Genomic DNA, 22563 nt, shown 5'->3' with positions numbered 1-22563 from the left:
ATATAGTATCATAATAGCATTTGATTAAAGACTGGATTAAACATATATATATATATAAATGGGCATAGCATAAGCATAATCCACCACAATTTAAGCATAATTTACCACAGGATGAAGAACTGAAGAATCTTATCTCTTCTTCACATTAAAATTGTATCTAACTTAGCACAAGGACACGAGGAACCAGGGGCAAGAGAGAATAATGTAGCCAGCAGGTGTAGAGGCTACACGTTGCCCTCACTCGGACTGTGGTGCTTCCTGTGCTCTCCATGTGACTGTTTTGTAAAGTTGTAGCTCTTGAAAGCCAAATTTGTGGTATTTCTTATTAACTGTGTGTTGTTGTTTTTTTATTGTTTGATGTGCAAATATCCTGTATTTTTTAATCATTGATATAGTGGGTCTGCCATAACTTTTAATGTAGGTATATGTAGGTAAATGAAATGGAAAATTGTCACCAGTGAGGTGGTATGTAATGTATTAATCTAGCAGTAAAAATTATTAGTGTAATATCTCAGCAAATTTCTATCGAGCACTGAGTGTTGTTTATATTTGCATTTTAATATCAAGTGTCTTAGTCCTTATTTATCTCGGCTGTATATGTTGCTAATCCTTCAAACAATTTCGTGCGGGCCATATTAGTGTTTTAATACTGTCTCTGTTTGCTGTGGCCGGTGGAGGCCTCCATTCACCGGTGTGGTTGGTGAGCTGCGAGTTCACTCACCTTTGAGAATGATATGTTTTGTGGTGGCATATTTTATTAGTGTGGTGCTTTATTTGAAGTTTGCTTTGGTTTCTTTTACAATTCTCATGGGCACAACAATCCCAGTGTCATATCACTGGGCCGTTGGCTTATAGCTAATGACTGTGGCTCCCCTCTTTCTTCCCTCTTTTTTGTGAACTTTAGTAAATGTTTTAATAAATAGCCAGTGATGGCGGATAACCTACTTTGACTGTGACCACTTTACTGACGTCCCTGTGCCTCAATTTACCTGTTAAGCACAGTAAAATACTTGAGTAAACGTACCAAGTAATCCCCACCCCTTCTGACAGACGTTTTTCTACTGCAAATAAGTACTTCTGAACCGACTGTTATTGCATAACTTTTACTTGTAAAAGAGTATTTTCAAAATTATAATTTTTGATGTTGCTCATTTTAATTAAGTAGGTGAATACAGTTGAACAAGCAGGCGGTAAAAAAAAAAAAAAAAGAAAAAAAAAGTTTGTTGGGCTAATTATCTGTGAACATAAACAGCGTTTGACTTTAGGAGGACACGTTTGATGACTCTGCTTTTCAGTCTGTCAGAGATGCATGTTGTGCTGCTTTCATTACATAACCGTGACCCTTCCTCTGTTGTACCTCTACAGTTACTTATTGTAGATTACATGTGCTCGGTAACGTTGTGGACCGGTCCCAATGCAGGCAGCGGCACACAGCGAATTAATATAAATCCGTTTCAATATAGTGCTCAATTTTATAAGACAGTTTTCTTTAAAACGCAGATTGCAAAGTTTTCAAAAAAGAAAAAGTTTAAAACAACTGTCGATGACTTTTTTGTTGTTGTTTTTTTTTTGGCCTCTCCGTTGCCGGAGTATTCCCCGCCCACTTCCCCCCGCCGCTATAATACAGTTGGTTTGCTCCTACATGGCGTATAGTTTCCTTCCGCATTGTGCACACTGAGCGCAACACAAAGAGGAGAGGCGAAGGTAAGTGTTGAGGAAACTCACGTTTTACATCGAGTTGTACTCCGTGGCAGTCTGTTTGAATTACACTTTAGCGATGGTATTCGCACTGTAACTAGAAACCTAAAACGCAGGGGGACACGTTCAGCTTTTTAATAAAATCCAACACGAGCTTTGGGACAAGTGTTACGCAAACTGGGGCAAACTTGTGTCACGTCGGTCCCTCAAGCGCGTCTATTTTGAAGTGTAGGGTTTAGTGAGCTTTACATATCTGATGGTTTAAGACAATACGTCTTCAGACAGACCGGTAGTCTTTACGCGGTACCATGTTTTCATCCGGTGTTGTGGTAACTGTCCAGGACGTAGTCGGGGCCCACTCCCGCTTCCCATCACTTTTTTTTTTCTTCATTTAAACCAAAGTGGGGAAAAAAAACAAACAAAAAAACTCCGCGAGCGAGTCTTTGGGTTTAAATTCGTGCGTAAACGTGACCTCCGTGTTTCACTTCGTGCACTTTGCCCGGTACCGGTGCCAGGGTCTCCACTCTTACACAACTATTTGTTTTATGGAGATGAACTGTCCGGATGACCGCCAGTAAACTTCATATGCATGTGATTTTTAATTGTTCATTTTATACGTCCCGTGTCAACAGCTATTAAAGCTTCTTTCGCTTGGTTTGATTAGCGATTAATCAGAATCTCACATGATTATGAAAGCACCATGTGTCCGCTAGTAGTAGGCGTACACTGGCATGCACAATATGACAGCTCAAGAGTTGTATGACAGCGAGTCGGTTTTTATCTAACAAAGGGTTTAAAACCGGTTGGATATGCATGACGATGATTTGTCAAACTAGGAAAATCGTTTTCAGTCCTCCACTGACTGATCTTGCTTCATTAGTGAGCTCTTATAAAGAGTACGCTTCTTTCTTTTTTTTTTTTAAAGGTGAAATATGCAAGATTTAAATCCCAGCTTGTAATACCACTTTGTACATGAGGAGGTGGTAGTTAGTCACTGTAGTGTTCTTGCCCTGCTAGTTAGTCGGATATTTTTTTATTTATTTTTTTAAATAAGTGATGATAATAAAGTTCAATTGTATGGACTCGGTAGTGGCTCAACCAAAAAATATGGCAATGAGTTTAGCCTATAGTTTTTTTTTTTCTTAATTTTTTTTTTTTTTTAGCAAGAAACAAAACCATATGTTGGCTGCACAATGAAAGTTTTTGTTATCATTTACTACATTAAATATTCATTTTGAATTGTTCAAACAAAGTTAGTATTCCTTGTTTATTTGCTGCATAAAAAAAAGCCTCAGTTCGATAGAGAGATAGCGAGCTGATTGAGCTCATCACATACAGCTGTTGTAACTAGTCTTAAATTCTTAACAAATGAAACATTAACACTGTCAGTAATGTTTTACGTTTAGTTACTGTAACTACCTGTTGCGACACAGCCAGAGTTAACTGCTGTTTTTTTCACCAATTTAAAAGAAGTATGTCAAACTTATTCCTTTTGCTTGTTAAGAGCTTTCTCTGGCAGTGGAACACAACGTTATTCTTAACTCTTGTTTTATTTCTATGACTCCAAAACTTTAAGCCATCATTGTTTACTGTATCATAACAGGTTAAAATACATCTTCTACTACCTCTTCCTTTAATGTTGAACTGAGGGCAGACTGAATGCTACAGTGACTCACTATCGCCGCTTGAGGTGAGGGGTGGTATTACGACCTGAGATGGGACGGGGTTATCCGTTTGTGCAACCCAATACGGAGATGCTTTCGACATTATGTCAACACTGCTGTTCCTTCACATTTATGTTGATCGTTTGAGCTTAATTCTTGATTGATTTAAACTTTAAAATCTTGTATATTTCTCTTTTACGTTTGGTATTTTTTTTTACCCTGTTGATGTTTCCCTGATGTCATGTCTTTGATGGGCGTATGCAACCACGTGGGAAACCAACAAGAAAAACTGTAATCACTCAATTATTTAGTGAGTTTATTAGAATAATTGCTTGTGTTTTTCTATGTAGGTGAGCCTGTTCTAGTTGCTACCTATCGCAGCTAACTGTAAATGAAACATTGTGAACTTTACACAGGTTGGTTGTGTTCTCAGGTTAAACTGCTAATTGATTCTGCTGGGAGATCACTAAGCAAAGTAATTGGCATGGATATTGTATTGCAACACACAGGAGACACTGGTACTGTTACAAGAGATGATGTTTGTACCAATCAGTTGTCAGTTTATTTTGTGCATACAGCTACAATTTATATAAAACTAGAAGGGCACTTGGAGAATGCAGACCTCTGCTAAAGCCAATAGTTCACAACCACTATCTACATCCGTGTGTGTGTGTGTGTGTTTTTTTTTTTTTTTTTCTAGCCTATATTTTGTCACTATCAAACCTTACTACCATCATTGGATTTCACTGGACATAGTTTATGCACCAGAGAACTATTTTATTTTACAGCTGTAAAATGTGCCACTGACTAAATATGTTGGTAACAATTACTAAACGGTCAGTCTAAGTTCCAATGCTGGTGTGAGTGTGCTTAAATTATGATTGTGAATATGCATATTGGTAACAATTTATTAATAACTATGTTGAAGAAATCCTTGCTGATCCAAAAAATTATGTATTATCGAAATTATTAACCAGTTTTGAATATTTATCCCCCCCCCCAAAAAAAAAAATCCCGTGTTGGTTTTAACTGTGGATTTTTTTGTAAAAGCCACAACTGTAAGCTGTTATTATAATAGTTTGACTTGAAACAAATTTGAGCTGCTGAGTGTGAGTTTGAGATTCCTTACTTATTTTTATGTAATTCCTGCCCCAGTAAAAAAATGCCTACACACAACTGGTATACTGCATCACTGCTGATTTTGTGAAAATATCACTAAAATATTCTGTTTAGAAATGACTAGAAAGTGTATGTCGAGGTTTTTTCTGACAGTATTGCACAACTGGAAATCACAGTGACTTCTGTACATACTGGGGTTGGCAGAAACTTTCCTATGTAGTGGTTTTCTTAATCTATCAGTGACTCAGCAATTTAATCAGCCAGTGCTTTGTTGAGTCTTTGTCTGCGTGTCTGTGTCAAATTGTCCTCTGGTTGCCAGCCTACAGGATCAGAGAAAACTTGATCTCCATTGTTTTCAGTCCTTGAACCAAACTGAAACCTGGGAGCTGAGAACATGAAGTCCTCTCATGCTCGGTGTGAAAAGAGCTGATGTCGTTGATGCGCGACAAGAGATTCCTCACGCATTGAAAGACGCAGATTATAATGTTATCGTATGTTGAACCAAATGTATAGCCAAACGTCCGATAATGGTCGCACAAAAGCAGTCATTGTGTGATTGTAGCATGTGGAATAAAGCTCACACATGTTAGCAATCATATTGTACTGTGTAGTGGTGAGACCAGTTGTTTCATGCCAGAGTCCACAGTTTTGGCGGAGATTGTAAAACTGAAACACATTTTAAAATGCACATTTTATATTGCAGATCACTGCGCCTCCCAACATAATCACAAGTCATGTAAAAAAAAAAGTCAACATAAGAAAGACAGTCGAGGTCACATACTCTCCAAAGTGTAGGGCTGCAGCTCATAATTATTTCATTATTTGGTGTATTTTGGTTTATATTTTGATCTGTGAAATGCTAAAAGAATACATGTCTATCCCGAGAGGCTTCAAACTGCTTATTTAGTCTAACAAAACCCTCAAAAGGGAAGAGATGTGATATGTAGTCATAAGCTGGAACTGGCGAATAGTTCCCGTTTTCACTTCAGCTGTCTTCCTTCTGTCTCCGTGTACAGTGTTAACATGGCAGACATGGACACGCAGACCACCACCCACACGGAGCCCTTGGTGGTTGAAGAGGAACCTCTATTTGGCAACCTGGACATCTTCCTATTTAGTCTAATCATTGGCCTTGTCATCTATTGGTACATGTCCCGCAAGAAGCCCGAGCCCATCCCCGAGTTCAAGAAGCTTGACACACCGTGAGTATCCATGTTTGTTTTTATTTGAACATTTTATCAACAGGTTTTTAGTCAAATTCAAAATAACAGGTTCCAACTCAAACCTGACGTGTAAATGATACACAATGAAGGCTGGTCGACGGTTCAGAAACAAATTCAATTCCTTAAGCTGCAAAGTGGAAGAAAAATAAACGCATCATGGTCATATTTAAATTCAAAACCCATTTATTTATTTAGTGCATGCTGCATTACAAAGCTTAGATATACTTGTATTTGAACTTCCAGCTGTAGCTCATGTGGGAATTGTTGGGTTACGCTCTGTTTCTTTTGTAAGGACTTTATTATGATAAGGGCTTTGAAATAACTGGTGTTGTGATGTAGCGCTACACAAACTGAACTGAATCAAATGCCGGCTACAGTCCGCTCCATTGCAAACACTCGACTGACGTGTAGGAGCCTGCTTAAGAAACGCTGCTGGACTGTCAAAGGTCTAAAGTTTGCTTGCGTGTTATAAATTTGAATCATCATAATCCTGCTGCAGGTGGCTGCGACCTTACTCCGATCACCCTCTATTCCGATCTCTTGGCCTTTGTGTTGCATTCGCAGCACTTCTTGTTTGTGCAGGGACCCGTTTCCTCAACAAAACTTTCAAAGAGGGGTGTCAAGTTGTCAATTCCACTGGTCGTCTGTGTGCGTATCCACTAGGGGATGGTGATCCATGTGTGTTTTGTAATGTTTCTGCCTTTAAGATCATAGCTCATATGTTTGTGTAAAAAGCCATCAATTATATGGACCTGAGTTTAGAAGAAGGAAACTTTTTTTTAATTTTTTTTTTTTTAATATATATATATATATATATATATATATATATATACACATACATACATACATACACAGCTAAAAGGAAGTGAAGGGAAAGACTGAATTTGAACTTTCTTTAGTCATGTGGTTGATGATTTTCACTCTTGATTAGAGATTACAGGGAAAATGGCCCTTTACCAGTTTGCCACAGTTCAAGGTGCTTTGTTCGTGTGTCTAATTTGGTGCAACCGTCAGTCTAAAATCCAGAAATATATCTTTTCTAATGACAGAAGAAGAAACGAGCCAGCATTTGATTATTGTTTAATTCTCAAAATCGATGTCAATTAAGGGTGTTTCTCCACTGATCTGATTGTGATTTTTTTTTTTTTTTTTTTTTTTTTTTTTTTTTTTTTTTTTTTTTAATAAAACAAATATTTTCCGGGTTGCCCGATGACACGCTATCTGCAAGTTCAAACTCTTGAAGCAAGGCTCCAGTAAATGTTTTACTGGCAATGAAGTTTGTTTTCTCCCACCCTCTTCTCTTTCAAACTCCCAAACTGACCGGTCCTTGGTTGCCTCTTTCTCTTATGTCAGTGCCTGCAGACCTTCCCTCCCCTGTTCACTCCCCTCAGTGCTTATCGGGGTCGTGATGGAGGTCTCTGCCCTATTTCAGTGAACTCTCCTTGCACTGACCACATTTTTAGTCCCTTTTCCAACCACGAGGCCTTTTTTTTTCTTTGAGAGTAAAGCCAAGCTATGGGCCGGCAGCAGCCACACTCACTGTGTGGTAGTGTGAGGCTGAGAGAGGGAGATCCTGAGCATTTGTGTGAAAACAGGCGGTTGGCTCGAAGGGGAAAGACCCCTGGAGAGCGTGTTATGCTTCGGGAAGAGTATCTGTCTGTGGAGGGCGGGGATACAGGAAGGGAACATAGAGCAACGCAAGCCTGCAAGCCTGGTCACCCCTCCCCTTAAAGGAGCAGTGATTACCTAACTGTTATGAAGGGGGCGTAGTCTTCCATGTCTTTCCTGTGCTTTTGTTTTTGGCCCTGAACCCATTTTGAAAGTTCCCTGGAGAGCCCACTCACAGGGCGAGCCAAGTTCCTTTTGTAAGCCCTCTCCAAAGGTGGAAAGTTGAGGCAAAAGACAAGCAGCCCTTTCTTTGCCCTGAGTTACTTCTTTTTTTTTTTTTTTTTTTTTTTTTTTTTTTTTCATTCTTCTATCCCCACTGCCCTGTTTTTCTTTTGTGCGTGTGTGCGTGTGTGTGTGTGTGTGTGTGTGTGTGTGTGTGTGTGTAGCCTGAGCTGCTCTGCCATTGGAGTAGGACCATGTCACAAATGGAATCCTTTTATGATAAATGAGGTTGCCATAGCAATGACATTCCCATCTCTCCTCCAGTGAGGTGGGGGCGGGGGATACTTCAGTAAAAAAAACCACTACCATTCACAGCTCCCCCCCCCCCCCCTCCTTCAGTGGTCCACAGAGGAGTTGCTCTGATAACTAGCCAAATTCTCAGAATGGATCTTGTAGACTTTTTCGTTCCTAACACCTTTCGGACCGGAGAGGAAAAGGGGCGGGGATGAGGAGGAAGGCATTTTCAGCCCGAGATCATTTCAGTGTGTGTTTGTGTGAGTCAAAAGTGTGGGTCTGCAGCTCGGCTACGTTTTATGGGAAAGTCAGTTTCCCACCATTGTGTTCTCAGCGGTTGCCAGACACTGACAGGGTTTGCAGGCTGCTGTGCTCTGTGTGTGTGTGTCTGTCTGTGTGTGTGTGTCTGTCTGTGTGTGTGTGTGTGTGTGTGTGGAGAGCAGACGCTGCTGGTTTCAGAGAGCAGCACAGGAAGAGGCAGAGTTCAGATCGTGTTGGAGCCCCTAAGGTGAAGGCAGCCAGCTCTTCAAAACCTGCTGGTGTCCATCTGCCTTTCTGGACTGGTATTACTTTTCTATCCTGTTGTTGTGGAGGTCCTGCTTTTGATTTTGAGCGTGGCGGCTCCTGGCGTGGCCTAGCCAGTGGTGCTAGTGGCAGTGGCGAGCTACAGGGCTGCATGCCATGGGCTGTGTCTTCTCCCTGCCAAAGGACAGGAGAGATGCTGCTGAGAGGTCAGTAAAGGCTTTGATTTACTTCTTCATAGCACAATACAGCATTTATTTTTATTTTATTTCTTTTAAATGATGCTTGCATGAAGTTGTCTTAAACATTTGCCACAAGCCTCTGTGTACTCCTGCTGTTTGGTTGGATAACACGGATCCCACTCTGGAAGTTTCTGAATCACACATTGTGAGTAAGTGTTGAACAGGTGGTTTGTAAGTAAGCAACGAAAACCATGCTGTGTTCCCAGCAGGTTGTGTAAGAGATGTAGATCAAATGTGTTTCACTACAAACACTGTTTGTAATTTAATTAATGAGTGTTCTGTTTTTTTTTCCCCCCTCGAGCTCGGTTGTTTACCTCACCAGCCACGTGCGCATTACCAGGCCTTGTTTGATTTTTATCAGTAAACACACTTAGCATATGGTTTGAGTTCCATGATATTTATGTCTTTGAATAATCGGTCAGAACGCAAAATGGAAAAACATCTTGTTTGTTTGCAGCATCATAAGATCATCTCCATGTTTGAATGTGTCACAGAGGAAGACTAAACTGAGTCAGTGTGCCTGTTTGAAAAGGATCAGATCCTGGATGGATGAATGAATGAAAGGAAAGTTCTTTTTTTGACGCTATGTCCAACGACTGAATGCCAGAAAGCATTTTTTTTTTTCCATGTTTCGCAAAACTTAATTGTTTTGTATTAGCAGTGCCGGCCTTTCAAATGACAGTGGTTGATGCTACTAGGCTTTTAAACACCATTGTTACTTCAGTTAAAATCTCGCTTTATTTGTGTATTATGGATACCAACATGACACATCTGAACCAACTGTAAATGCTGATGTTCAGTTTTATCCGTTAACCAGTCGTTCCACAACGCTGGAGATGTCATCAAGTGTCATTTTTAACCTTCTTTGTTGACTCTACTGAGCTTAAATGATATGATCAACTATTTATTAAACTGGGATAAGACAAAGGACTAGACTAAAAATCGTTATCGAGCAGTTATTATTGAAATGCCCGTCATGAGAATATCACTAAATATTAGTTTGTATTTTGAGTTGCAAAGATTGTGGGGTCGAGATGATTAATATGTTTTGCTGTCTGTTCTCTAGTCCAAGTTTAAACATGCTCAAGGTATTTTATTGTAATGGTACTCGGATGCTGCAACATTTTGAACTCTTGGCTGTTGAAGCGCAGAAAAAGAAGTCCTTCCTGTTGAGCGTCTGTGGGGCCGGCGAGGCAGACGGCCCCAGCTGATAACAGAGCCTGCAAAAGGTGTCAGGAATGCTTCGGCTTGAGGGTAAAGACTTGTTTCACATTTTGATGAGGAATTTACACGTTCTCTCCGAGCGTTCTGTAAAAAAAACACGTGGGTCCGTTTTTATGGCGTGCTCAGCATCAATCCCACATGACCGCTCTCTACATACTGCTTTTCCCTCGATGGCCTCGCAGAGGTGTTTTACATTTACAAAAAAAAAAAGAGACAAAAAAGAACTGTGATGCCCCTTCATGCTTCATATAGATCAGGTCAGATCTTTCATTTTAATACACTGTCGGTCAGCTTTAATGGCTTTGCTTCAGTCTTGTGCTCTGTAGCATAAATAGTAAAAATGTATTCATCTTACATGAGTATTTATGTTTTTTTTTTGTGTTTTTTTTGCCTTTTATTTCTTTTTCAGTGCAGCAGAGTTGCAGCTGTCCTTTTCAGAGCTTTGATGCTGAATGAAGAGGCTTTGCCTTTTATTCAGCTCAGTAATTGATTTAGCTTCCTGTGTTCCTCTTTACTAACAGTGTGTTTTCACATGGTGTTTTGATCTTTGATCTTTTTCAGTCTATTATTCACTCTCTGGGTAAATCCAGATTTTGAATTGCCATGAGGACCAACCCACAGCGATAACTTGTCAACCACTTCCCCCTCTGCGTATACGTGCTTTTGAACACAGTTAGTATGGCTGATGTTTATGTTATTCATCATCACCTTGTTGTAAAAATAACACTTACATTGACCAGACCAATTGTTAATTTTGCCCAAGAGTTGGAGCTACACATTCATCTAAATGTTTACATCACATTACACAAAATCTTTTGCTTTTTTTTTTTACGTATCGTTTTTAAATACAGTTTGCTTCGATTTAATAATTTGGCCAACAGCATTTACAGTTCTGCTCGGTATGAACATATCACTATGACTAAACTATTTAGTCGATGAACAGTAAATAAGTTATAATGTTGGCTTGTTGCCCAGTTTTACTGGTGTTCTTTTTTGAGTCTCGTGACTCATTGATCTCGGCCTTACCCGGCGCTAAAAGGAGAAGTCTGTACGATTTAGTGGCCTCTAACGGTGCCTCACACTCCCTGTCTAAATAGTAAATGGTCTTTCCTTTAAAATAGCACTTTATCACCTTAGCGGGCTCAGAGTGCGTTACAGTTTGCCCCCCATTCACCCACTCATTGTACGATAATCTATGGTGGTTGTGAATCTCACGAAGAACCTGAAAGCCCCTCTCTAGAGTCAGTGTTTAGTTTGTCCCCTCTGGGCCACTGTAGAAACATGGAGGTGCAACATGTTGCTCTCTGTAGAAAAGGACCCGCTCGCTATGTGAAGTGTATGAAGGGCTCACTGTAAGGTACTGAAAACACGAGTCGTAGTTTCAGGTGATTCTACACTAATGAAGACATAATTAAGAATATTATATTCCACATTTGTTAATAGAGCTCCCTAAAGCCTACATACTGGTCCTTTTTTGGTTTCCCAGTGTTCCCTACTAATACCAGAGTTGTCTTGATGAAGGTAGAATATGAGCTGGATGTGAACCACCAGCATTCACAGAGGAAAAATTGTTAAATAAGAAAGACTACTTCCACCTCTCCCAGGTGAAATCAATAACTGTGGTCAAAAAGTAGAATGACCATCAAGCTTCTGACTATCATCTAAGGAAGGAAAATTAATTTCAGTTTGAATTTATGTACACCGTTTTTCTCAACAAATATTTGGTAAACATGGGAGCATAGTATCAAGGTAACGGGCAGGTTCTGAGTTTCTTTAGCCTTAAGTTTCTTTATAAAAAGCTAAATCTGCTTCTTTTTTTTTTTTTTTTTTCCAAGAGAACCCACCATACGGGAGACAAATTTCATCGAGAAAATGAAGAAAACCGTAAGTCATGTTGTTTTAACTTCAATGTTGTTTTTTCCTCTTTTAGCTGTGACGTGTGTAATATTTTCCATCACAGGTAATTCTCCAGGATCTGCTTTGTTGCTTTTGTTCCAAAACGTGAATTCAGTGTTAAGAACAGATTTTTAAGAGTATTCAGAGCCATTCAGACTTGACAATACATTACGTTAAATGGTGTGGTGTACCCTTATTCGGGTACTGATCGACCTTGACGTTGTTCTCATAAATACTTGTTTTATCTTGTCGAGGTCCCTCTGTGTAAACCTGCTTTTGTTGTGGGTTATTTTTTCTTGACCGATATTTGTAAATCAACATCCATTAAAGTACTAAAAGGCCCTTTTCTTCCTCTTTTGATCAGTAGATGAAGAATCTCTAATGTAATGCACCATATGAAGTTCTAGACTTGGAAACACTGGTTGTCATTTATGGTCCTCTGTTTTCAAGCCAGAATCCAGAGACCACTTTGGCTTTGTATCATGTGGTTTTGCAGCAAATACTTCAGATACCACGATGGTGGCAAAAAATAACTTTGGGTCCCTGCTGCTTTTTCAGTTTTGCCCCTATTTGTCTTCGTCATAAATTATTGTAGCAACACTGTAGGTGAAGATTAAGCATTTTACAATTGCCATGAAGATGTTTATGTAAAGAAAAGCTTTATGTTGAAGTAATGTAAAGTCTGGTGCCCGCAGAAGTGCTCCAGTTTCCCCAATGCTACATTTCAGGTTTGGGAGAAAATAAATTCAGGAAATATTTTAGGTGAATTACAATAGATTTAATGCGTCTGTTGTGAGCTTTTGTTGTTCCATTAAAAACAGTGATACTAACTCTAGACATGAGCAGCAGGTTGGCAGTTATTTATGTTTTTTGGGAAAACGCTTTTACACGCAATGTAAATGATTTTCTGTGAATTTGCGGACAGGGAAAGAACATCATTGTGTTCTACGGCTCCCAGACGGGCACAGGGGAGGAATTTGCCAACAGACTGTCCAAAGACGCCCAACGCTACGGCATGAAAGGAATGGCTGCTGATCCAGAGGAGTATGACATGGTAATTTACATCAGTGGAGCAACATACAAACCACAGAGTTTAAATGAGCAGAGGTCCTAATCGTTCTTTGGATACTGCTGCTTATAGCTGCCAGTGACTAGAAAAATCAAACCATCACTGCATGGCTGAACTCGAAGTCTGTTTCTTATTGTGGCAAAACAATTGGCACTAAACACCTTGGTGGTGATAATGGTTTACTTCTCCTGCATTTTACTAACATGAGATGTTAGTCATTCTGTTTTTAACATGTGGACCATCATTCAAAATGAGACAATGAATTTTATAATACATGACAAGAACATCTCCTTCTCTTTTAATTATGAATTAAGTGTGCGAATATATCGTGTTCATGCAAATGAGTACATAAATACTCAAGTACAGCACATTCTCATATCAGGATGTTTCTGCTATTTCAGTCACAATAATACAAAGTACACAATACTACGAACACTGCTGAGAGAACAAGTGGAGGCATGTTACATAATACACTTGGATTTCTTGGCTTGGCTTGCTGACGGGGTAGCTCTTGAAACAACCAGTCAGATACTGGAGACAAACACACTTCATAAAATGATCAATTCTTCAGCGCTGACCGTTTTACTTTTGTTGTGTCATGTTACAGGGGGAGCTGGCCCAACTGGCGGAGATAAAAAACTCCCTCGCTATATTTTGCATGGCCACCTATGGGGAAGGAGACCCAACAGATAACGCACAGGACTTCTATGACTGGCTGCAGGAAAGTGATGATGAGGACCTCTCTGGGCTAAACTACACTGTGAGTCGTGTTTTACAAAGTCTTTCTAATACAAAACCGATTGTGTAGGAAGTTAGGAATAGTGTTCTCTCCAGGGTGTATGAGGTTTCCCGTTAAGGAAGCGCAACATGGAGAGCTAAAAGCCTGCTGTGTATAAAGTCAGTGAGCACACTCTGTTCAGCACAAGTCTGTGTGTTTGACGCCATGTGGCATGTTGGACTACTGCTGATTATTTAAATTATCCGTTCATTTATCAGTCGTCTTCTCAATTAATCGTTTGGTTCACAAAAACCTCAGAAAACAAAGAAGAACCTGTCACAACACCTCAGAGCCCAATGTCACATCAAATATCTTTTCAGACCAACAACTTGACATATTCAATTTACTGTAATTTAAGACCAAGAAAACAATTAACTCTCTTGATTGAGACCCTGGAACTATCAATTGTTTTATTATGGGTAGTAATTATATTTTTACTCCGAATTTTATATCACGTTAGCTCAACTGATCCTACTAAACTTAATATGTACTAGTGTAGTTTTCATTCATGCACATTTACTGTGTAGTTTCTGTGTTATTTTCACGCAAATAGCCTTTTGCTTTTTAAAAGAATAACTCCATATCGGGTATAAAGATAATATTTCTTGGACGTGTAAACGGCTTGTTTGGACTACTTCGACGTACAAAACAGGCCTGATTTATATCAAGTAATATTTACTGTTGCAGCCACACAACCTGTTTTTTGAGTAATTGTCAGTGTTCATGTCTGTCTTACTGACACAGAGCTGCAGGCCTCAGTAGTATGAGCTGCACTGGGCTTCGTGTCTCGCGTCATTTCTCTTTGTGCGTCATTATTATGCTGTTATTAGGTCATTTGAGTAAAGAACTTGATTATGGGAGATGTAGTTACATTTTTTTTTGGTACCGTTACATTCTTCACTCTGTATTTGATAAACGGAAAAGCAGCCAAACATCTGCACTGGTTGACTTGACTGCGTAAGTGCTGTTATTTCCAACTTAACAGGCAAATCAAAGCGATACACCGATGATTCTTCATTGCGTTCCTGTCTGTCTCCAGGTATTTGCTTTGGGCAATAAGACTTATGAACATTACAATGCGATGGGAAAATATGTGGACAAAAGGCTGGAGGAACTGGGAGCCAAGCGCATCTTTGATCTTGGTTTGGGGGACGATGACGGCAAGTAAGTGATCGATTAATGCTCCGAGCCTCCATTTTCTCTGGTGCAGCACAAATTACATGATGTGGCCCACAGTCATTGATCTTATAAGTACATAGTAGGCAGCAGAAACGTAAAATACCTCCTGATGGGAAAATGTATTGTTTTAGAGGTGAAGACAGACTGTTGTTTTTGTTTTGGGTTTTAAGAAACGTCATCAGATGTTTTTCTTAAATGGTTTCACTTGAAAGAAAAAAAAAAAAGAAACTTTATGATGCAGTCTCTTTAAATCGGTGTTAATTAAAATGGTCTGGTTTCTGTGTTTCAGTCTGGAAGAGGACTTCGTTTCCTGGAGAGAGCAGTTCTGGCCGGCTGTCTGTGAGCACTTTGGAGTGGAAGCCTTAGGAGATGAATCAAGGTGAGTTCATGGACAAATCCCATTTTTGTGTACTATTTAGTCATTTTGATTTTTATGTTTTTCTCCATTATTTTGATCTTAAATTGTTTTAACGCTGCCTCCGAGACCGTTTGTAAATTCTCTCTCCCTAACTGCTTTTTTCCCTGTAGCATCTCGAATTATAAAGAAAGCTTCAGCTGTGTATAATATGGATATAATTTACTGTAACGCACTTTGTGTTAGTGTTTTTACTGTGTATTCAGTGCATAAAGAGCCTAACTTCGGTCTGTTTTCCCACACAGCATTCGTCAGTACGAGCTGAAGGAGCCCACCGACATCAATATGAACAAAGTGTTCACAGGAGAGATCGGCCGCCTGAAGAGTTTTGAGGTCCAGAAGCCGTAAGTACTGTAGGAGAGACTCTGTTCTCTACCAGAACTCATTCATTACTACAGTGCTGTGTGCTCAGTCGCTGCTCCCTTTTCACCCACATTTACTATATAACCTACTGTAAACTTTACCAAAGGTCACATTGTAAAAATGAAGCTTTGTGCCCCCTAGTGGATAATGGAAACGCATCCCTGCTGCCTTTTTGATGAAACATTAAACTATTTTATTTACTGAGAAATCAATCTCAGTAATTTTCTATTTAAATGTATTTTTCTCCCTAATGGACTTATACACCTTTGTATCTGTGTATGTGTATTAAAGTCTTCCTCTTTTATCTTTAGGCCCTTTGATTCAAAAAACCCTTTCCTAGCCCCAGTCACTGTCAACCGCAGACTCAACAAAGCTGGTGATAGACATCTTATGCACCTGGAGCTGGATATAACAGGCTCCAAGATCAGGTGAGGCTACTTTGACAAGCACAGTTAATTGCTGGATAAGGCTTTTTTATTTATTTATTTATTTCCCGATGTTATGCGATTTATATGAGCACCTCACATTCATCTTTTGCTTTATGGATACAGGTCAAGGTCTAAACACGTGGCACTTTGTGTGATTTCAGATACGAGTCAGGAGACCATGTTGCCGTTTTCCCCACAAACGACTCTGTGCTGGTGAACAAGTTGGGACAGGCCCTTGGAGCGGACCTTGACGTGGTTATCTCCCTCAACAACCTTGATGGTATGGCATTGACAGCCCACAGCACCTTGACTTCCCCAATTGGTCAGAATCAGAATCCCTCAAACAGTCATGAAATCCTCCCTGATATCAAGACTCACAGTATTGGCTCACTTAAAGCACGCGGATTGGAGACGGTTATGTAACTGCAATTACGTGTTATTGCTGTACTATAGATTGCTGACTTTTGTTTTAATTAGATTAGTTTGTAATCGGATATAATTTGTGGTTGCATAAGTAATGATTAAAGCCACTCCTGTTCAGTGTTTTATCAAAATGACTTGGTTTAACTCAAAACATGAAATATTTATCGCAAGTTTCCTAAACAGACATGCATTTAATTCAGCAAAGACGACATACTGGCTCTGTCTTGGATGGTAGAGTGGGTTGCCCACTAATTGGAAGGTTGGTGGTTCGACTCCTCCTGTCCACATGCCTAAGTGTCCTTGGGCAAGACCCTTAACCCCAAGTTGTTCCCGATGGCGTACCACTGATGCGTGAATGTACTCCAGATGGAGAGCACCTCGCATGGCAGCTCTGTTTCATTAGTGTGTGTGTGTGTGTGTGTGACCGGAAAGCCGTCTAAAGGCTCTTGGAGATTATTACGGTGATAAAGTGCTTTACAAATGCAGACCATTTAACATGCTCGAAGACTCACTTAAAATATATCTTTAAAGTCTCAATATTGACTAGATTATTTGTATTTTGAAGTGACAAAAAGATGGTGCATATTTTATACCTCAACATTTTCCATTACTAATTCACCATAAGAACTGTCATAACACAGTGCCAAAAATGTGTTTGCTAATGTTGTTTTTCAGAGGAGTCCAACAAGAAGCATCCTTTCCCCTGCCCCACCACCTACCGCACAGCGCTCACTCACTACCTGGACATCAGTCAACCTCCTCGCACTAACGTCCTCTACGAGCTGGCTCAGTACGCTTCCGACCCCAAAGACCAGGAGAATATGCGCAAGATGGCTTCCTCCTCCCCCGAGGGCAAGGTCAGTGAAAGAGGGTAACAATTGATTGGTGGCGGTGTTTGAATAAATTTACCCCTGAACTTGAGTCATTTTCTAGTTAATGTTACAGAAACACAGCTGCAGGAGCATCGCAGCAGTCTAATTAAACTGGATCTATAATGCTGATGCCGAACCTTTTTCTTTCTTTTAAACCTTGTGTTTCTTTTTGCTCTGCCTATTTACAGGCACTCTATCACAGTTGGGTGTTGGATTCCTGTAGAAACATCCTCGCCATCCTGGAGGACATGTCTTCTCTGAAGCCTCCTATTGACCATCTGTGTGAGCTGTTGCCACGTCTTCAGGCTCGCTACTACTCCATCGCCTCCTCCTCTAAAGTAAAGAAATTCAAGTCATACCTTTTTAATTTACTGCAGACATTTTTATAGATTGTGATAACTGTCAAAAAAAATTGCTGGTCTGACCTGAGTAATGAGCTTTTAATAACTCTTCTCTGTTCATGTAGGTTCACCCCAACAGCATCCACATCTGTGCCGTTGTGGTGGAGTACAAGACCAAGACTGGCCGCATGAACAAGGGAGTTGCAACCAACTGGTTGAAAAACAAACTGGTCACCGACAATGGCCACAAGTCCACCGTCCCCATGTACATCCGCAAGTCTCAGTTCCGCCTGCCCTTCAAAGCTACCAACCCAGTGATCATGATCGGCCCTGGGACTGGGATTGCTCCTTTCATGGGCTTCATCCAGGAGAGAGGCTGGCTGAAACGGCAAGGTATTAGTAGACACTGTGCCACGGTGTATGTGTTGCTTTTTTGACTGAACTTTTAACAACCAACTGATTTCACAAGGAGAGCCAGACGAAGTGAAAGACCTCCGAACGTGTTTGAGTCTCTGTACTGGTGCACCCAAAAAAAAAAAAAAAAACTTAACACTGTCAAACATAAGCACACAAGTAATGGAGGATAGATGCAGGAAATCAGTTTTGTAGCTATTCATTGACGAATTAGTGACGTCATTAACTTCAGATTAAAGAACTGTAGCTTTTAGACTAGTTAGGTAGTGCAGAAAACTCTAATAAATGCTCTGTAACATTGAACACAATAGCGGTGTTCTTATAGAAGCACCTGCTCACCAAACCAAACATTACCTGGCCGCACAGCAGTGGTCTGAACACCACACATCCCATGGATGGACTGTTCTGCTGCGATTACGTGTACAATGTATACACAATAATCAATGATTTGTTTTGTTTGGCGGCTGGCGTCTCTTCATAGGGAAGGAGGTCGGAGAGACGGTGATGTACTTTGGCTGCAGACATAAGGATGAGGATTATCTGTACCAGGAGGAGCTGGAGGAGGCAGAGAAGGACGGAGCCTTAACACAGCTTAAAGTTGCATTCTCCAGAGACCAGGAGAAAAAGGTACAACTGACTGCTAAAGCTGGAAACTGCTTGCCTGCTCTAATTGAGATTATACATAATATATTATTATATTATGTTATATCATACTTCAGCATGCAAGATGTACTTGGTTGCCTGGTTGGCAAGTGATTTTTGGAGACTGCGGGTTCCAGGGTCGTTGTTTAGTTAACAAAATGTACCAGAGTTTTCTACCAGTGGTGAATGTCAATTCTTTCATTTTATTTAAAGAATTAAATACAGTTTTTTTGGTCAAATATCACATTTAGATAAAAGAAAGACACAGGTCGAATAGTTAATTATCTGACACGTACAGAAATGTGTTTTATTTGTCAGGTTGTGTTGATAAATCCACTATTTTTGTCCTTCCATTTTCCAAAATAAAGGTGTACGTGCAGCATCTCCTGAAGAATAATAAGGAGGACGTCTGGAAGCTGATTCACTCAGACAATGCTCACATCTACGTCTGCGGGTGAATAACATTTGATCAACAAAAGAATTCATGAAATCTCTTGTAGTTACAAAAAAAAAGACAATCTTCACTTTCATTCACTTATCGTGTGGAAAAGATTTTTACAATGTGATTGGATATAAGTTTGGTGATCATTTGAATTTTGGCCATTTGATGTGAATGTATAAGGATTTTTTTACTCTAACACAGAAAATGTAGAGATAATGGAAACCCAAATTATATTTGGTGCTTTGGCGCCTCCTACTGTTAAAATAATAATTGCTGAGGAATCAAAGTCAAGAACTCTCACCATGTTTAGGTGAAAAGCATTGCTGGCTGATGATCATCCATCAGTAGACAAACCAACAAGAAATATATATAAAATGGAAACGCTAAAATAAAGACTACCAGAAATCTAAAGCCATCTGTTTCCTTGTTTAGGGATGCAAGGAACATGGCCAAGGATGTGCAGACGGCCTTCCATGAGATTGCAGAAGAACTCGGAGGTATGACGCGCACCCAGGCCACAGATTTTGTCAAGAAACTGATGACCAAGGGACGCTACTCGCAAGATGTGTGGAGTTAAAGAGCCTCGAACCCAGCCTCACTCTTCTCTACAAAAGTGGTAGTTTTAAAGTTTCTGTTTTGTTTGTTTTATTTAGGACTGAATAATATAAAAAAAAAAAACACGAAATACTTGCTCATTGTCACCCTGGTTCATGAGAGCTGCAGGTAGCAAAATATCATGAGGCAACCCTTACCTCAGCAGGTTTTTAATGAACCCATTCAGCAGTTTCTGTACTTCGTGCGTACATATTCTACATTATGGTTCTGGACCACCAGCCTCTTGTCTGCTGGGGTCCTCACTTGAGCTGCGGGGTCAGGACGAACAAAGGTTACCCACTCTGGTTTCCAGACTTAAGAGTCTTGGATATAAAGCAATCAATGAATTAGTGTAACAGGGCTTGTCTGCAACTCTGGATGCTCGGAGATTAGACATAGGGACCTACTGCCTCGAAATTCCTCAATGAAAGTTCAAAGACGCAAATGCAGCAAAGAGTCCGTTTTATTTTCAGATTTAGTTTTGATTAGATACATTTTATAAAATATAATATAGTGCAATTTGTCTCAAGTATATGGAGATTTGTGGGTTCCTGTTGCAGCATGAACACTCAAAGGATTTGGATGTGAAAGGGTGCCGACTTTAGTTTCTCTCGGCTGATCCAGTAGTTAGCAGTTTTAAAGTACTTAAAATATATTAAATGTTTGTACAAAAATTCTGTGAGCAAAATGTTTGGTGTAACAAACTGGCATCATGGGTACAATGTTATGATTACCTTTGTATTTTGACAAGGGAGTTTGCCTTTTATGCATTCAGTCGCTGTTAGTTTTAATCAGTAACAGTAACCTTATGGAGGCACAAACAGTGATGCAAAGGGGACGATTTTATGTAGAAAAACCCGAGATTATGTGCATTTTATTTCATAGCCTGCCTTTAAACACAATGAAAATTAATCTCTGTTGGTACCCTGGAATATTTGTGAAACGTTGAAACATTTGAAATGTTAGAAAGCAGATCTTTCCTCCCAAATCACTGTTTTGTTTTGTTTAGGTTTTTTTTTTATATGAATCAAGGTTATGGTTTTATGTGTCATTGACCTCGTCCATGTCATGTGGTATTTTTTTTTTTTTTTGTCTGAACATATGCACGACTACATGGAGAGCATGACAAGGCATATCAGAACCATTAGCGTGTTCCTCAGCATCTGTCTGTCAGTGCTCATCCCTGTACTTTTGTAAGAATCTGGAGAGTTTGAAGTCGGCCAACCATTTTAAAGTGCAGCCTGTGCCTTTTTAACACTGCCTTATGTATGAAGTTATAAATAAGACTGTGACGCTTCACTGTCTTTTTAGTTGTTTATTTTATTTCATACTTTAAAATTTTATTTACTTCCATACTTCCATTTTAATAGAAATTCATCTGAGACACTTTACTCAGCGCTGTCACTTTTTGTCATCCACCTTTGTAATGTAATTATTTGATTGTAAGGAGGCATGCATTTTTTTATGAATAAAATTAGAATAATTTTAGGGGTTGTTACTTCTTTTTTTCCAAGTAATGGCATTTTAGAAAAATACATTAATAAAACCTTAGAAGTAGTTAGTGAAAGTGAGGTTGTTGAAGCTTGCGTGCTTATACAAAACATTTTGCAGACCAGAACCAGATGTGGCAGCATTGTAAACAATAGTTAGAAATGTGTAACTTTGTCAACCATCTGTTTGTCATTTGTTATCAGACCTGAAGTTTCAGCTTCATCATCAACGTTAATTAGGCAGTAATGTTGAGAGATTAAAATCTCAGGGCTGCAGTGTGTTCATGTTTGGTAGGTAGGTAGCAGGTTTGTACTTTAACTTGGACAAAAAGCTTCGGTCCCACCCGACCAACATGGATATCCAATGTATAGTATATTATACATATGTTTTTGCAAGATTTTTTTTTTTTTCCTTTCTTTAGGTAAAGCAAATATAGAGTTGGGTACAAATGTTTAGATGTCTGCTATAAACAAAGAAAGAAAAGAAGGTAAATACAACTCCTACAGCAAACGGACATTAAAAACGACCATTTTCTTAAAAGCACAGTTACCTTTGGTAACTGCTAGGCTATAGAAGGTGTCAAAGCATTTCCAGTCTTCAGTTTCCACCATCTGAAATGTCATTAAGAAGTCTTTTACAAGACAGTAGACCTCAAAATCCACCATGAGTGAGATCCCAGAATCTTTTGGAGTGGTCGTCAAAGTCATGCGCACACGAGACTTTAACAGTGCTTTAACATTTAAAGACAGACTCATGTTTGATGTTTGTTTACTGCAGAGGTTACCTTAAAAATCAATAAATGATATGATTTGCTCAGGGGTGCACCAGCTTTTGCAAGCAAAAGGATCCAAAGTAATATCACTCATTAACACACACGTGTATCACTAAGAATACAACAATTATGTGTAGGTCTATGTTAAAGGACACACTAGAGTGGACAGTGCCGAAGTGTCTGTTGGACACTGTAGGTGATAACCAAGTCCTGAAGATGGCGGTAATGCAACACCAAGTATGCACGCCGTCATTAAAGGCCAAAGAAGAAGAAGAGGAGAAAGGAGAGAGTATTGAGAATGAACAAAACTATTTCGCATTAAAGAATTAAATAGAGCACTAGAAAAACAGGTGAGACTGCACCAGGGAAAGATTAGATATGTGATGTCATGTCAACACATTTAAGTACACAGGGGCTGGAGAAGTTGTTCATATTATTAAGTTATGGGAAGAAGAGAAAGTCCCAAAGAGCTGGAAGGATGCTGTAACTGTACCTACAAGAAAACCTGGGAAGGATGCCAGCAAACCTGAGAGGAAGGTTAAAATCGGGGAGCGTCATAAGTTTCACACTGTTTTCAGTAATGATAAATTACATATTTGTAAGCACACCAATCGATATGGGGAGATCT

The 22563-nt window shown here is 39.6% G+C and overlaps 1 protein-coding gene across 3 annotated transcripts; it reads left to right on the top strand.

The window, feature by feature from the left end:
• The first annotated feature begins 1635 nt into the window (after positions 1-1635).
• Positions 1636-21160, top strand: porb (P450 (cytochrome) oxidoreductase b). Of its 3 annotated transcripts, XM_069147827.1 has the most exons (16): positions 1636-1704; positions 5498-5683; positions 11652-11700; positions 12638-12766; positions 13389-13541; positions 14599-14723; positions 15028-15117; positions 15399-15497; positions 15828-15944; positions 16106-16224; positions 17043-17224; positions 17428-17577; positions 17706-17973; positions 18476-18621; positions 19005-19090; positions 19511-21160. In XM_069147827.1, the coding sequence occupies exons 2-16, from the start codon at positions 5505-5507 to the stop codon at positions 19653-19655; spliced, it is 2037 nt and encodes a 678-aa protein (XP_069003928.1). In that variant the 5' UTR covers positions 1636-1704; positions 5498-5504; the 3' UTR covers positions 19656-21160. The 3 variants fall into 3 exon arrangements, with proteins under 3 accessions (XP_069003928.1, XP_069003929.1, XP_069003930.1); XM_069147828.1 differs by lacking the exons at positions 1636-1704; positions 5498-5683 and adding an exon at positions 7982-8559; XM_069147829.1 differs by lacking the exons at positions 1636-1704; positions 5498-5683 and adding an exon at positions 10390-10488.
• Positions 21161-22563: the final 1403 nt, after the last annotated feature.

Source organism: Embiotoca jacksoni, unplaced genomic scaffold (genome assembly GCF_022577435.1).
Source record: "Embiotoca jacksoni isolate LCO1_2020_lvr unplaced genomic scaffold, fEmbJac1.0.p SCAF_14, whole genome shotgun sequence".
Taxonomy (NCBI): domain Eukaryota; kingdom Metazoa; phylum Chordata; class Actinopteri; family Embiotocidae; genus Embiotoca; species Embiotoca jacksoni.
The sequence above is the reverse complement of the archived record's forward strand: the minus strand, read 5'-3'. Positions and strand labels throughout refer to the sequence as shown.